This window comes from Bos taurus, chromosome 8 (assembly GCF_002263795.3).
Source record: "Bos taurus isolate L1 Dominette 01449 registration number 42190680 breed Hereford chromosome 8, ARS-UCD2.0, whole genome shotgun sequence".
Lineage (NCBI taxonomy): Eukaryota > Metazoa > Chordata > Mammalia > Artiodactyla > Bovidae > Bos > Bos taurus.
Window position 1 is genome coordinate 10,013,246 of NC_037335.1, and position 13,527 is coordinate 10,026,772.

Here is a 13,527-nt window from a genome sequence, read left to right on the forward strand (position 1 = left end):
GAAAGTGGAACGCCAAAGAATTGATGCTCTTGAACTGTGGTGTTGGAGAAGACTCCTGAGAATCCCTTGGACTGCAAGGAGATCCAACAAGTCCCTCCTAAAGGAAATCGGTCCTGAATATTCATTGGAAGGACTGATGCTAAAGCCGAACCTCCAATACTTTGGCCACCTGATGTGAAGAACTGCCTCAGTGGAAAAGACCCTGATGCTGGGAAGGATTGAAGGCGGGAGGAGAACAGGACGACAGAGGATGAGATGGTTGGGTGGCATCACCGACTCAATGGACATGAGTTTGAGGAAACTCCAGGAGTTGGTGAGCGACAGGGAGGCCTGGTGTGCTGCAGTCCATGGGGTCACAAAAAGTCTGACATGACTGAGCGACTTAACTGACTACTTGTATTATCTCAGTGAAAGAAAAAGTGGCTCAGTCATGTCAGACTCTTTGAGACGTCATGGACTATACAGCCCATGGAATTCTCCAGGCCAGAATGCATGGGTAGCCTTTCCCTTCTCCGGGGGATCTTCCGAACCCAGGGATCGAACCCAGGTCTCCGACACTGCAGGCGGATTCTTTACCAATGAGCTATCAGGGAAGCCCTGTATTATCTTAGATCCCTCTTTAATCCTGAAGTCAAAGGAGTTAATTAACTTATCAAAGATCACAAAATGACTATTTAATCCTAGGTCTCTACTGTGCCAAAACTCATACTTTCCCATTTACCATAATGCTGATTAGAAAATATTTCATGTGAATTAGCTCCTCAATGAAATAAATATTTTAAAAACTGGTCTAGCCTAAACGTTCCCTTTCAAGGCAAATTCTTGCTAAAAACGACTAATTTTCTTAAGCAAGCGTCGAGCAGTGATGGCTTATCAGACTTTGGCCCCTCTTTGCTGCCTTTTCTGGAAAGTACCTGTGCTGCATGGTAAAGTGTTGCCATGTGGCTTGAGATCTGTTCTTAGGCCTCACATGTAAGAGAAATGGGTAATCTCCTTCTAGATGGACAAACTTACAACAGAAGGTGGATAAACAAAGTACTCAGAACTAAAGCTCTATCCTGCATATTTGGCTATTACTTTTCCTGTAGAATACATCATCCTAACCATAACAGAGAAGAGTTTTATGAGAATGAAACTACAGAAAAGGTCCAAGGTCTCCAACTCCCAAAATACCAAACCCTGACACCAGTCTCCCAGAGGAAGACAATCCTGTGAAATGGAACAGGTCTCCTTCCTAAACCCTTTGGGAGATGATTAAAACCACAGCTCCTGGAATCAGGCACACTAAAAGCTCAGCTCCTCCACAAATGCTAATCGTGACCCTGGGCAAAATACTTAACATGTCTAAGCCTCAGTTAAGAAATCATACTAGCCCATAACTGTTACTGTAAGCTCTATAAACTCTAAAATTATGAGTGCTTCGTAAATAAACGTCAGCTTTTCATCATCATTCTCATCGTCAGCCCCTTTGTAAGGACAGAGAAGATGTCTACGAGGTCAATGACAGGGTTTTGTAAACCTTCACAGGGCCAGTATCAGTCTCCCTATGGGAACGTCTTAGGGGCCTTTGGAAGTGAGCAGCAGAGAACTGGCAAGACCTGAAAGAACTCAAACAGAAGCAAGGGTAAGAATCTGAATAGGTTAAAAAAAAACACACACAGCATCTTTACAGGAAAGAGAGCATCAAGAATGAACTAGCCTCTGGCGCGGTAAAGAAACCGCTCGTGGCTCTATCATTACCATGATGGGGACCCCAATGTCAGGCCACACCAGGTCCTCTGACGGCAGCTTGGGAGAATTCCACACCACCACGACCTTGTTCAGGTAAGGGAGGCCGTTCAGCCTCTCTAAGGAGTTCATGAGCACCTCCTCCCGCTCGTAAGTCAACATTACCACCGTGAACTGCTCCCGAGGGACGTTGCCGCCCAGCGCAGCCTGAAACTCCTTGCCGGAGCCCCCGGCCCCGCCACCAATAGGCCGGAATCCGGTCCCTGAGCCCAGGAACTTGGCCTCCGAGGGCAGCACGGGGTCAAAGGGCGTGTGGGGGAAGAGATGGAAAGGCCCCGGGGCGGAGTTCCAGCTGCGGTAGAGGTCGGTGACGGTGAGGGTGAAGTTGCGGAGGTACTTGGGCGAGGCGTAGGGCGGCTCGGTCTCCACCGGGCCCAGGTCCAGGTCCCCGGTGTCCGCCATGTTGGGGTCGGTGCCGGCCGCCTTGCCCGAGCGGTGCGGGATCTCGGCCGCGGCCTCCTCCCGGATGGGAGCCGCTGGGATCTGGATGCGCGTCCGGATCACGGCCAGCACGGTGCTGAAGATACTGTCCGTGGTGGAGAAGTAGGTCTCCCAGAGGAAGCGGCCCTGGCGCCGCATGGCCAGCAGGTCGCTGTCCGAGAGGCTCCGCAGCAGGAAGTGGACCTCAGTGACCCGCGGCTTGGGCACCACCAGCGCCGCCTCGCTCCACTGCAGCACATCCTGGTAGGGGAGCTGCACGTGCTCCCCCAGCACCACCGGGACAGCCCCGACCTCCAGGGCCTCGAAGAGCCGGGTAGCACACCCTGAGGACACAAGCAGGCGCGGGTCCCCCGGCGTGATGATGAGGGCAAAGGTGGAGAGCTTCAGGAGCTCCAGGCGGTCCTCCCGCTCGCCGCACAGCGCCCACTCAGTCGGCAGGCTGGCTCTCGGCTGGCTCTTACAGGTGAATTCCACCAGGACCTGATCGAGCTTGCTGTCTTGGACGGCCTTGAGGGTGGCGATGATCCGATCGTCGTAGTCGGCCGGGGGGTCCCCCTCCATCTCCTCCTCAAAGGAGCGGGCCTCCTGAAGGCTGGATCTCAGCGACTCTATCTTCTCGCCCTGGAAGGTGAAGAGGTATTTCCGCTTCACCGGCACCTGTGGTGGGATTTCCATGAAGTTGGGCTCCGACATGGCGTGGACTAGGGGCGACACCACCAAGTCAAAGCCAGGCCGGTACTGGGCCGCATAGAAGGTGGACTGGGCCACCATGGCCCGGCCGGTGCTGACGTTGTACAGTAAGTTCTGGGTGTCCGACTTCCGAGACAGGCTGATGATGACGTGGTTGTGGCCGTCCGTCCGCCAGTGCGGGAGGGACAACAGCTGCTTCTCCAGGTCGGCGGGCCGCAGCACGGCGGGCTCCTGCATCTCCCCTACTAGGATCACATAAAGGCAGGCTATGTCTGCATTGTCGGTGACATAAACGTTGGCTCGGGCCGTGGCCTGGAAAGCCTGCTTGACCAAGGGATCCAGGTAGCTGCCAAAGGCGAACTGGTCACTGTCATAAACATAGACGGGGAAACCAGAGGTCAGAGGGCACCGGGAATAATCGAAGCAATTGTGCAGCCGGCAGCCCCGCTGGGCCTTGGGGGGCGGGAGGCCGGCATCGTCCTTCTCCGGGAGCAGGCGGATAGGCAGGGAGAGCTTGGGCTGGTTCTGCGCCATCAGCTCCTTGTAGGAATGCTCTGTCTGGCTGATGACGTTCTTGAGCTGAAGCAGGTCCTGCTTGGCATTCTCGATGCTCTTCTTGCAGGCCTCAATCTTCAGGTTCAGCTTGGCGATTTCACTGTTCAGCTCCTGCCGCTTGGCTTCCAGCTGCAGGAGCTCCTCGCTCACGGACTCGCGGATGCGGCACAGGTCCAACACGTGCTTCACCTCGCAGAGTTCGCTGCCGGCCCGCGGGCCGAAGATGCGCTTGCCCGCCTCGTCTGCCTCGTCGAGGGTGGTGAGATAATAGTGAGCGATGAGAGGAAAGAACACAAGGATGATGAACAGCGTGAAGCTGAGCCACGTGAGCCGAATGCGGTTGGACCAGCGCAGCATGCAGGTTTGACCTCCGTTCCCCGCGCCCCCATTCCGCAACATGGTATAGCCCGTCATGAGTCCCTCTGCGGCTCTTGCCTCCGCTGGTCACGTTGGCTCACTCGCCATAACCACGGGTTTCTAGTGGGCCAGGCTCAGCCTCTTCTCACTCAACACGCTTTCCCAAGAGTTAGTGTGCTCCCTGGACAAGGCACCAAGTAGAATGGAAATTTCATCTTCCTCAGCTGTGACTGAAATGGTCTCTGACCCTACTCCAGCAGATTCTGAGTTCTAGCTGTAGGCCAAAGAACATGTCCTTAATCTCTATCAAAAGCCAGAGGGTACCACATGGTTGTTGAGGTGGGAGGGCGAAGGTCCCTGATGGTGGAGCCAGGGAAAAGCACCCCGGAATCAGACAGACCTCCTCAACCGCCATAGCTCTTGTTCCTTGGTTTCGCTGACCAACACATATGCATAGTTACTTTTCACAGTTATAAGGTAGCTGGTTAGAACAGAAATAAATGCCAGCCTCTTAAGTGTCACTGCCAATATTCAGGCCTGCAAAAGAAAGAGAAGTGTGTCAGTCTTGATGACCTTATGCTCAACAATCTTGCTTCCCCACTTCTGAAACTTTTTGGAAAATGCCTAAATCTTGTAAGACGGAACAATGGATTGGATCACTGGTGTGTGCCTCGAAGAATATTTTAAATCCAATATAGGTTTTATTTTTTGGCATGGATATTGTACTTGGAGTTATTAATAGTAAGAGATGGATTAGGTAAGTGTCCAAAAGCAGTTTCAGACACACCCACTTTCTTCCAATTAGAGCCGTATAAAATGATTAGCAGCTACATTCAACAAAGGGCAAAAATGTTCATAACAATTTGTTATTTGAGACTTAGGCATCGTGGTGAGACAGAGAAACACCCTCCTATCTATGTTCATTACTGACAGGAAAATTGCCTCTTTAAGTATTGGGGAAAAGCCAAAAAAAAAAAAAAAAACAACACCTCTGTGAGGAGCTCCATTTATTATATTCAAAGTGGTGGAAAAGAGCTGAAGAGAACTCTCTGGATCTTCACCAGCAGTGGGTGCAGTAATCCAGAGACAAAAATGTATTTCCCAGCTTGCTTCTCATTTATCTTCTATATAAATAGTAACTTGGTCTTTCAGAAAGAACACTGTACTTAGAAATGGGGATATTATTTCTTATCTTTTACAGAGATTTGCTGTGAGACTTTAGGCCTCAGGTTTCTAATCTCCCAAAACAAAGATAAATGTGTGGAGATAACAATACATTGTGTTGCTATGAAAATAAAGGAGGATACTTTAGGTTAATAAATCTTGAACCAGCATTCCCAGTCCTTTTCTCTTACCAAACTTTACTATCACAAGTTATAAAACTTTTGCACTTGCTTTCTCCTCAATTTCAGTACATCTAGAAGTAAAAAAAAAAAAGGGCTTCTTTTGTGTCTCAGATGGTAAAGCGTCTGCCTGCAATGCAGGAGACCTGGGTTTGATCCCTGGGTCAGGAAGATCCCCCTGGAGAAGGAAATGGCAACCCACTCCAGCATTCTTGCCTGGAAAATCCTATGGTCAGAGTAACCTGATAGGTTACAGTCCATAGGGTCACAAAGAGTCGGACACAACTAAGAGACTTCACTTCATGCCAAAAATACCTCCAACTTCCTTCATTCATTTCCTCCAAAGAGTATTCATCATACTCCTTCATGTCTAAGACATGCTAAGTATAACCGTGGGAGAAGCTAGGATGTAAAATAATCTTTGACCTCAGGGAACTACTTTTAGCCTAAAAAACACACAGACAAACAGCAAGGAAACTACCCCAAGACAGTGTAAAATGAGAGGTAATTTATGGCCAGCATTTGGCTCAGACGGTAAAAGCATCTGCCTGCAGTGCCGGAGACCCGGGTTCCATTCCTGGGTCGGGAAGATCCCCTGGAGAAGGAAATGGCAATCCACTCCAGCGCTCTTGCCTGGAAAATCCCATGGACGGAAGAGCCTGGTAGGCTACAGTCCATGGGGTCGCAAAGAGTTGGACACGACTGAGGGACTTCACTTTCACTTTATGGATGCTCAGTCAGTCTCTCTAGCTTCCACCTTTGCTAACCATGTGTAACTATTAAATGTTTGATAGAGTCATCTCTCCTTTTAGATAAAAATAGAAAGTGATGACAATGTTACTAAGAGGTTTGAGTAAGCAGACCATGAGATAAGGACAACAAAACCCAAATAGTAATCAATCATGGAAAAAAACCTAAACTTGGGTAATTTAGTTTAGCAGCTTACCAAATATCCATGTAGGTCAATATTAAAGCATTATCCTTTTAATTCAAATGTTAAAAATATCCTTTTTTGTTTTCAAAATAAAAAAATGTGCTCTGCATTTATGAGCAAATCCTAACAAAGAAAGGATGGGGTGGAGGAAAACAAGTGGCAAAATCCGGGCGACTCGGCCGCTCCACCCCCTCTCACCCTGTGGCTCAGGCCCCTCCTCTCTGGCTCACGCAGCACTGCGCTTCGGTGCGTCATCTCCTGAAACAGTCACCTCCGGGGCTTCTCTCCTGATTGAAGACAGAGAAGCGACAAGCTATTAGGGAAATACTCAATACTGAAGAATTTATTAACTGTCCACTGTGAAAAGGCTTCTCATGTATACAAGGCAATCACAGAATTTATTGTTCAAATGGAGACAGTATTTTAAGTGAAAAGCGGTCCTATCAATAAATACACTTGGACAATAAGCATAATTTGGCACTCTCAAAGGCAAACCATCCAGCTATATGGTTACCTGTTTATGTGCTCCAAGAGGGAATAAACCAAAGCACTAAAATGTAGAAAAGTCCTTACCTTTTAGAAGTATATACTGAGATATTTACCGACGATTTATCTGGAATTTGCTTAAAAATAAATAGGACAAGCGTGGTGGTAAGAACTCTGGGGTATCAGTGAAACAAGATGAGTCATGACCAGACTGCTGTTGACACTGAATGATGGGGAGAAACTCAGGCCTGCTTTTACATGTGTTTAACATTTTTCATATTAAAAACTCAAAAACAAACTATACAGAGTCTAAACAAGATGTCTTTAAAAAGTCACCTGGAGACTGACTACACAATCTCATATTGCTAGCACCACCAACTTACAGTGAACAGAACTGGAAAAAGAAACAAGTGCCCTGATGGAAACCAGTAATTCAACATTGACTCTAAAATTTCTATCCCCATCAAGTTCCATCTTTTACTGGAATTAGGCAAAAGTGTCATCAGTGCTCTGAAGCATGAACTTTCTTTCCCAAACAGCTAAATCCATCATTTCAAGCACAAAAGAAAAACAAAAACACTTAGAATCTCTTCTGCCATTCTCTGGAGCATGATAATGAAGGTACTAGGATCTAGAAATAAGTCACATGAAACACTGATAAGGAGCAGTCTCCTTATCCATGTAACTCCACATGCAATACACGCGCCTCACTGATTCTGTCATCTGCCACTGCACTGAACGCCCAACTTGTCAGCCTGCGCCCTACGATGCCTTCTACATGCAGCAACCAGAAGCATCATTTTAAACTTTGAGTTCAACCATGGCTCTCCGTCCCTTAAAAACGTTCAGCGCTCTCCCACTGCACTGCCAGGTCCTTCATAACTAGCTCCTGAAAGTCGCTCAGTCGTGTCCGACTCTTTGCAAACCCATGGACTATACAGTCCATGGAATTCTCCAGGCCAGAACACTGGAATGGGTAGCCTTTCCCTTCTCCAGGGGATCTTCCCAACCCAGGGATCAAAGCCAGGTCTCCCACATTGCAGGCTGATTCTTTACCAGCTGAGCCACAAGGGAAGCCCTAGCTCGTGACCACCAAGCTACTCTCTCTCCCACAGGACATCCCTGCCGCACGTGCTTGCTTAGCTTCAGCTGCACTGGCCACCTTTCAATTCCTCAACTGCCCAAGCTCTCAACTGCTTCAGAGGCCTTCTACCTGCTGATCTTTCCATCTCAAATGCTCTTCCCCAGGCTCCCCTCTGGCTGACTCCTCACCCTTCAGATTTTCACTTCTTGATATTCCCGTTTCAAGCAGCCTTTCTTAGCCCCTGACACTTTCTGGCACTGACCTACTGATCTCCTTCATAATATCTCTTTCCTGACTTTTTATTACCTATCTTTCCCAACAAAACCTCACTGTTGGGGGTAGGAACCTTGTCTGCCTGGACCACTGCCGTATCACCAGGTCTCAGCACAGTGCCAGGCACATGGTTAGCTTCTCTGTAAACATCTGTTAAATAAATGAATTATATCACCAATTACTTCCCATTCTACAAATTCTCAACTTTCCCTTGGTTGCCCGTGACACTGCACTCTCTGGTATTCCACCTGTCTCCCTGACTCGTCCCTTTCTGCTTTGCTGGCACCCACTGGCGCTCCTACCTCATACAAAAAGTGCTCCCCAAGGCTTCTGACATAATCTGATAATGAATCCATCCATTCAGATGGCTTCAACCCCCAAAGCTACTACTCCCACCCTAGCCTTTCTGCTCTGCACTAGCAGACCAGCATTTCCAGCTCCCAAAGGAGGTGACAAGAGAATGAGATGGTTGGATGACATCACTGACTCAATGGACATGAATCTGAGCAAACTCTGGGAGATAGTGAAGGACAGGGAAGTCTGACGTGCTGCAGTTCAAGGGGTCGCAAAGAGTCAGACACAATTTAGCGGCTACCTCCTCTAGGACACAGCATAGCCACTTAGTGATTCCAAATATTCCCTCTTTCCAAAAACTTTAAAATCTGCCCAAGATACTACATTCTTCCCCTTTTACAAACTAGAAACAATGTGATATACAGGAAAGAGTACAGACCTCCTGGCCAGACCTGGATCAAATCACAGCTTAGCAAGCTCTTAGATGGTCACTTAACCATGATGAGCTGCAGTTTTTTCATAAGTAAAAAACTCATGTTCAGGATTGTTATAAAAATTAGATAGTAAGAATCACCCTGCACAGAACCTCAATTTTGTAGTCTATTATTGGCTACAAGTCCTGGAGTTATTTTTAGATCTGCCAAACTATATCCATTCTTTTTTATAATAATTATAGTAACAATATATTTATAATAATAATTTACAATGTGTGCATTTATCCCTTCCTTTTATTCTACTGTCTTCACCCTAATACTGGACCATAACAAACCATTATGCCTAATCTCAATTCCCCATCAATTTATCCTGTGCATTACTCTGAATCAGAGTAATGATTCAGTTACTCTGCAATACTCAGTATTCTTTTCATCTAATAAAGCTTTAGCTTGAATAATTTCAACTGATCTGATTTTGAGTTTACCACATCTTTCTTCTGCTGTATCTAGTTAAAGGTTAATTCCACCCAATAAATTCTTAATTTCAGGCATTATACATTTCAGTTCTGGAATGTCCATTAAGTCCCTTGTTAGAGATTCCATTTCTCTATTGAAATTCTTGCATCTCTTATTCTATTTTCTTTAGCATATTTATAAGAGTAAAATTCCTTACCTAATTTTACTGTCTGGCACACCTGTAGACTTTATTCTACTATTTTTCTCTTGATTGTACATCCTGTTTACCTGTTTCTTTGCAATCTTAAGATTTTTTTTACTGTGTTCTAGACATTGTTTAAAAGTACTATAAATACAGTAGTAAATACAATTTTCCCAAGAGATGGCATATTTTCTGTCAGTTAGAAGGAATATAATTAGAGATTCTCATTATCCCTAGAAATACTTTTTGCCTTAAAGTTTACTCTGGCTGATATTAGTATCAGTCACTCAGCTTTTGTAAAAAAAATTTCATTGTTGTGATAAAACATATACAACATAAAACTGCCATCTTAATTATTTTTAAAGAGTATAGCTTGTAGCATTAATTACAGTCAAAATGTTGTACAACCATCATTACCATTTCCAAAAGTTTTCCATCACCTCAAGCAGAACTCTGTAACCAGGAGGCGGTAACTCACCTCCCTGTTCCCCGTTCAGTTCAGTTCAGTCACTCCATCCTGACTCTTTGTGACCCTACAGACTGTAGCACACCAGGTCTCCCTGTCCCTCACCAACTCTTGGAGTTTACTCAAACTCATGTCCATTGAGTCGGTGATGCCATCCAACCATCTCATCCTCTGTTGTCCCCTTCTCCTCCTGCCCCCAGTCCGTCCCAGCATGAGGGTCTTTTCCAATGAGGCAGTTCTTCACATCAGGTGGCCAAAGTATTAGAGTTTCAGATACAACATCAGTCCTTCCAATGAACACTCAGGACTGATCTCCCTTAGGATGGACTGGTTGGATCTCCTTGCACTCCAAGGGACTCTCAAGAGTCTTCTCCAACACCACAGTTCAAAAGCATCAATTCTTCGGCGCTCAGCTTTCTTTATAGTCCAACTCTCACATCCATATATGACCACTGGAAAAACCATAGTTTTGACTAGATGGACCTTTGTTGGCAAAGTAATGTCTCTGCTTTTTAATATGCTATCTAGGTTGGTCATAACTTTTCTTCCAAGGAGCAAGCGTCTTTTGATTTCATGGCTGCAGTCACCATCTGCAGTGATTTTGGAGCCCCCCAAAATAAAGTCTGTCACTGTTTTCACTGCCTCCCCATCTATTTGCCATGAAGTGATGGGACCAGATGCCATGATCGTAGTTTTCTGAATGTTGAGTTTTAAGCCAACTTTTTCACTCTCCTCTTTCACTTTTATCAAGAGGCTCTTGATAGTTTTTCTTCACTTTCTGCCGTAACTGTAGTCATCTGCATATCTGAGGTTACTGATATTTCTCCCAGCAATCTTGATTCCAGCTTGTGCTTCTTCCAGTCCAGCGTTTCTCATGATGTACTCTGCATATAAGTTAAATAAGCAGGGTGACAATATACAGCCTTGACATACTCCTTTTCCTATTTGGAACCAGTCTGTTGTTCCATGTCCAGTTCTAACTGTTGCTTCCTGACCTGCATACAGATTTCTTAGGAGGCAGGTCAGGTGGTCTGGTATTCCCATCTCTTTCAGAATTTTCCACAGTTATTGTGATCCACACAGTCAAGGGCTTTGGCATAGTCAATAAAGCAGAAATAGATGCTTTTCTGGAACTCTCTTGCTTTTTCCACGACCCAGCGGATGTTGGCAATTTGATCTCTGGTTCCTCTACCTTTTCTAAAATCAGCTTGAACATCAGGAAGTTCACGGTTCACATATTGCTGAAGCCTGGCTTGGAGAATTTTAAGCATCACTTTACTAGCGTGTGAGATGAGTGCAATTGTGTGGTAGTTTTAGCATCCTTTGGCATTGCCTTTCTTTGGGATTGGAAGGAAAACTGACTTTTTCCAGTCCTGTGGCCACTGCTGAGTTTTCCAAATTTGCTGGCATATTGAGTACAGCACTTTCACAGCATCATCTTTTAGGATTTGAAATAGCTCAACTGGAATTCCATCACCCCCACTAGCTTTGTTCGTAGTGATGCTTCCTAAGGCCCATTTGACTTCGCATTTCAGAATGTCTGGCTTTAGGTAAGTGATCACACCACCATGATTAACTGAGTTGTGAAGTTCTTTTTTGTATAGTTCTGTGTATTCTTGCCACACCTTCTTAATATCTTCTGCTTCTGTTAGATCCAGACCATTTCTGTCCTTTATTGTGCCCATCTTTGCATAAAATGTTCCCCTGGTATCTCTAATTTTCTTGAAGAGATCTCTAGTCTTTCCCATTCTATTGTTTTCCTCTATTTCTTTGCTTTGATCACTGAGGAAGGCTTTCTTATCTCTCCTTGCTATTCTTGGGAACTCTGCATTCAAATGGCTATATCTTTCCTTTTCTCCTTTGCTTTTTGCTTCCCTTCTTTTCACAGCTATTTGTAAGGCCTCCTCAAACAACCATTTTGCCTTTTTGCATTTCTTTTTCTTGGGGATGATCTTGATCATGCCTCCTATACAATGTCATGAACCTCCGTCCATAGTTCTTCAGGCACTCTATCAGATCTAATCCCTTGAATCTATTTGTCACTTCCACTATATAAGCATAAGGGATTTGATTCAGGTCATACCTGCGTGGTCTACTGGTTTTCCCCCCCTTTCTTCAATTTAAGTCTGAATTTGGCAATAAGGAGTTCATGATCTGAGCCACAGTCAGCTCCCAGTCTTGTTTTTGCTGACTGTATAGAGCTTCTCCATCTTTGGCTGCAAAGAATATAATCAATCCCAGCCCCTGGTAATCTCTACTGTCTCTACGAACTTGCCTTTTCTAAATATTCATAAGGAATACCATACAATATCTGTCCTTATGGAACTCACTTATTTCACTTAGCATGTTTCAATGTTCATCTGTGTTGCAGCACAGAACTTCATCCTTCTTTTTGACTGAATAATATTCCATGGTAGGCACATCCCGCCACTTTGTTTATCCACTGAACTCTCGATGGATATTTGGGCACTGCCTGCCACTTGGTCGGACAGTCAGCTCTCAGCTAATATTTGCCTAGCTTAACTTTTTCCATTCTTTTCCCAGCAAACTTTCCTTGTCTTTCCTTATATTTAGGTGCCCCTTAGAAACACTTGAGAACAAGATTTCATTCTTTTAATAGAACTCTAATTTAACAACCTTTGACTTTAAACTAGTGTTTGATCTACTTACACTTTTGTGATACATTAAGATTTACTAACAGTCTTTTTTGAAGAGGGGTTACTTATCACTTTTGTCTATTTCCCATCTCTTTCCTGACTTTTAGTTGATAAGTTTGTTATGTTTTTTAAACCCTCTACCACATTACTTTGCCAACAAAGGTCCGTCTAGTCAAGGCTATGGTTTTTCCAGTAGTCATGTACGGCTGTGAGAGTTGGACTATGAAGAAAGCTGAGCACCGAAGAATTGATGCTTTTGAACTGTGGTGTTGGGAGAAGACTCTTGAGAGTCCCTTGGACTGCAAGGAGATCCAACCAGTCCATTCTGAAGGAGATCAGTCCTGGGTGTTCTTTGGAAGGACTGATGCTAAAGCTGAAACTCCAATACTTTGGCCACCTCATGCGAAGAGTTGACTCATTGGAAAAGACTCTGATGCTGGGAGAGATTGGGGGCAGGAGGAGAAGGGGATGACAGAGGATGAGATGGCTGGATGGCATCACCAATAGATGGACGTGAGTCTGAGTGAACTCCAGGAGTTGTGATGGACAGGGAGGCCTGGCGTGCTGCAATTCATGGGGTCACAAAGAGTCGGACGCGACTGAACTAAACTGAACCAGTCTGGAAGTTATATATTCAATTTATGACATTAATTGAAAGTTTAACATTATCTCTAGTATTCTGTCCCTCTTCTCAATTAATAAAAGATCTTTACCTATGACTGGAGCTTCCCTGGTGGCTCAGAGGTAAAGAATCCATCTGCCAAGCAGGACGCATTGAGTTCGATCTCTAGGTCGGGAAGATCCCCTGGAGAAGGAAATGGCAACCCACTCCAGTATTCTTGCCTGGGAAATCCCATGGACAAGGGAGTCTAACGGGCTATAGTCCATGGGGTCGCAAAGAGTCGGACACGACTTAGCGACTAAACAACTTTACCTATGATGACCTCTCTTGACTTTTACATCAATACTGACTGATATTTTAGCTCCACCATGTTTCTACCCACTCAACATTAGCCTTACTATCATAAATGCAATTCGTACTTATTTAGATTGACCCACATAGTTAC

General features: G+C 45.3%; 1 protein-coding gene across 5 annotated transcripts in view; it reads right to left on the minus strand.

Annotated features, from left to right (window-relative positions):
- The window catches only part of EXTL3 (exostosin like glycosyltransferase 3), a 143,926-nt gene that overhangs the window by 47,902 nt on the left and 82,497 nt on the right, over positions 1-13,527 (minus strand). For 3 of the 5 annotated variants that reach the window (XM_005209868.5, XM_005209869.5, XM_010807727.4), the window contains exons 2-3: positions 6,307-6,395; positions 1,741-4,368 (exon numbers count right to left, since the gene is read on the minus strand). In XM_005209868.5, the coding sequence (XP_005209925.1) occupies positions 1,741-3,888 (2,148 nt within the window). In that variant the 5' untranslated portion in view covers positions 3,889-4,368; positions 6,307-6,395. Of the gene's footprint in view, positions 1-1,740; positions 4,369-6,306; positions 6,396-13,527 lie in introns of those variants that run through there. The other 2 variants (XM_059889289.1, NM_001082473.1) reach the window with 2 other exon arrangements.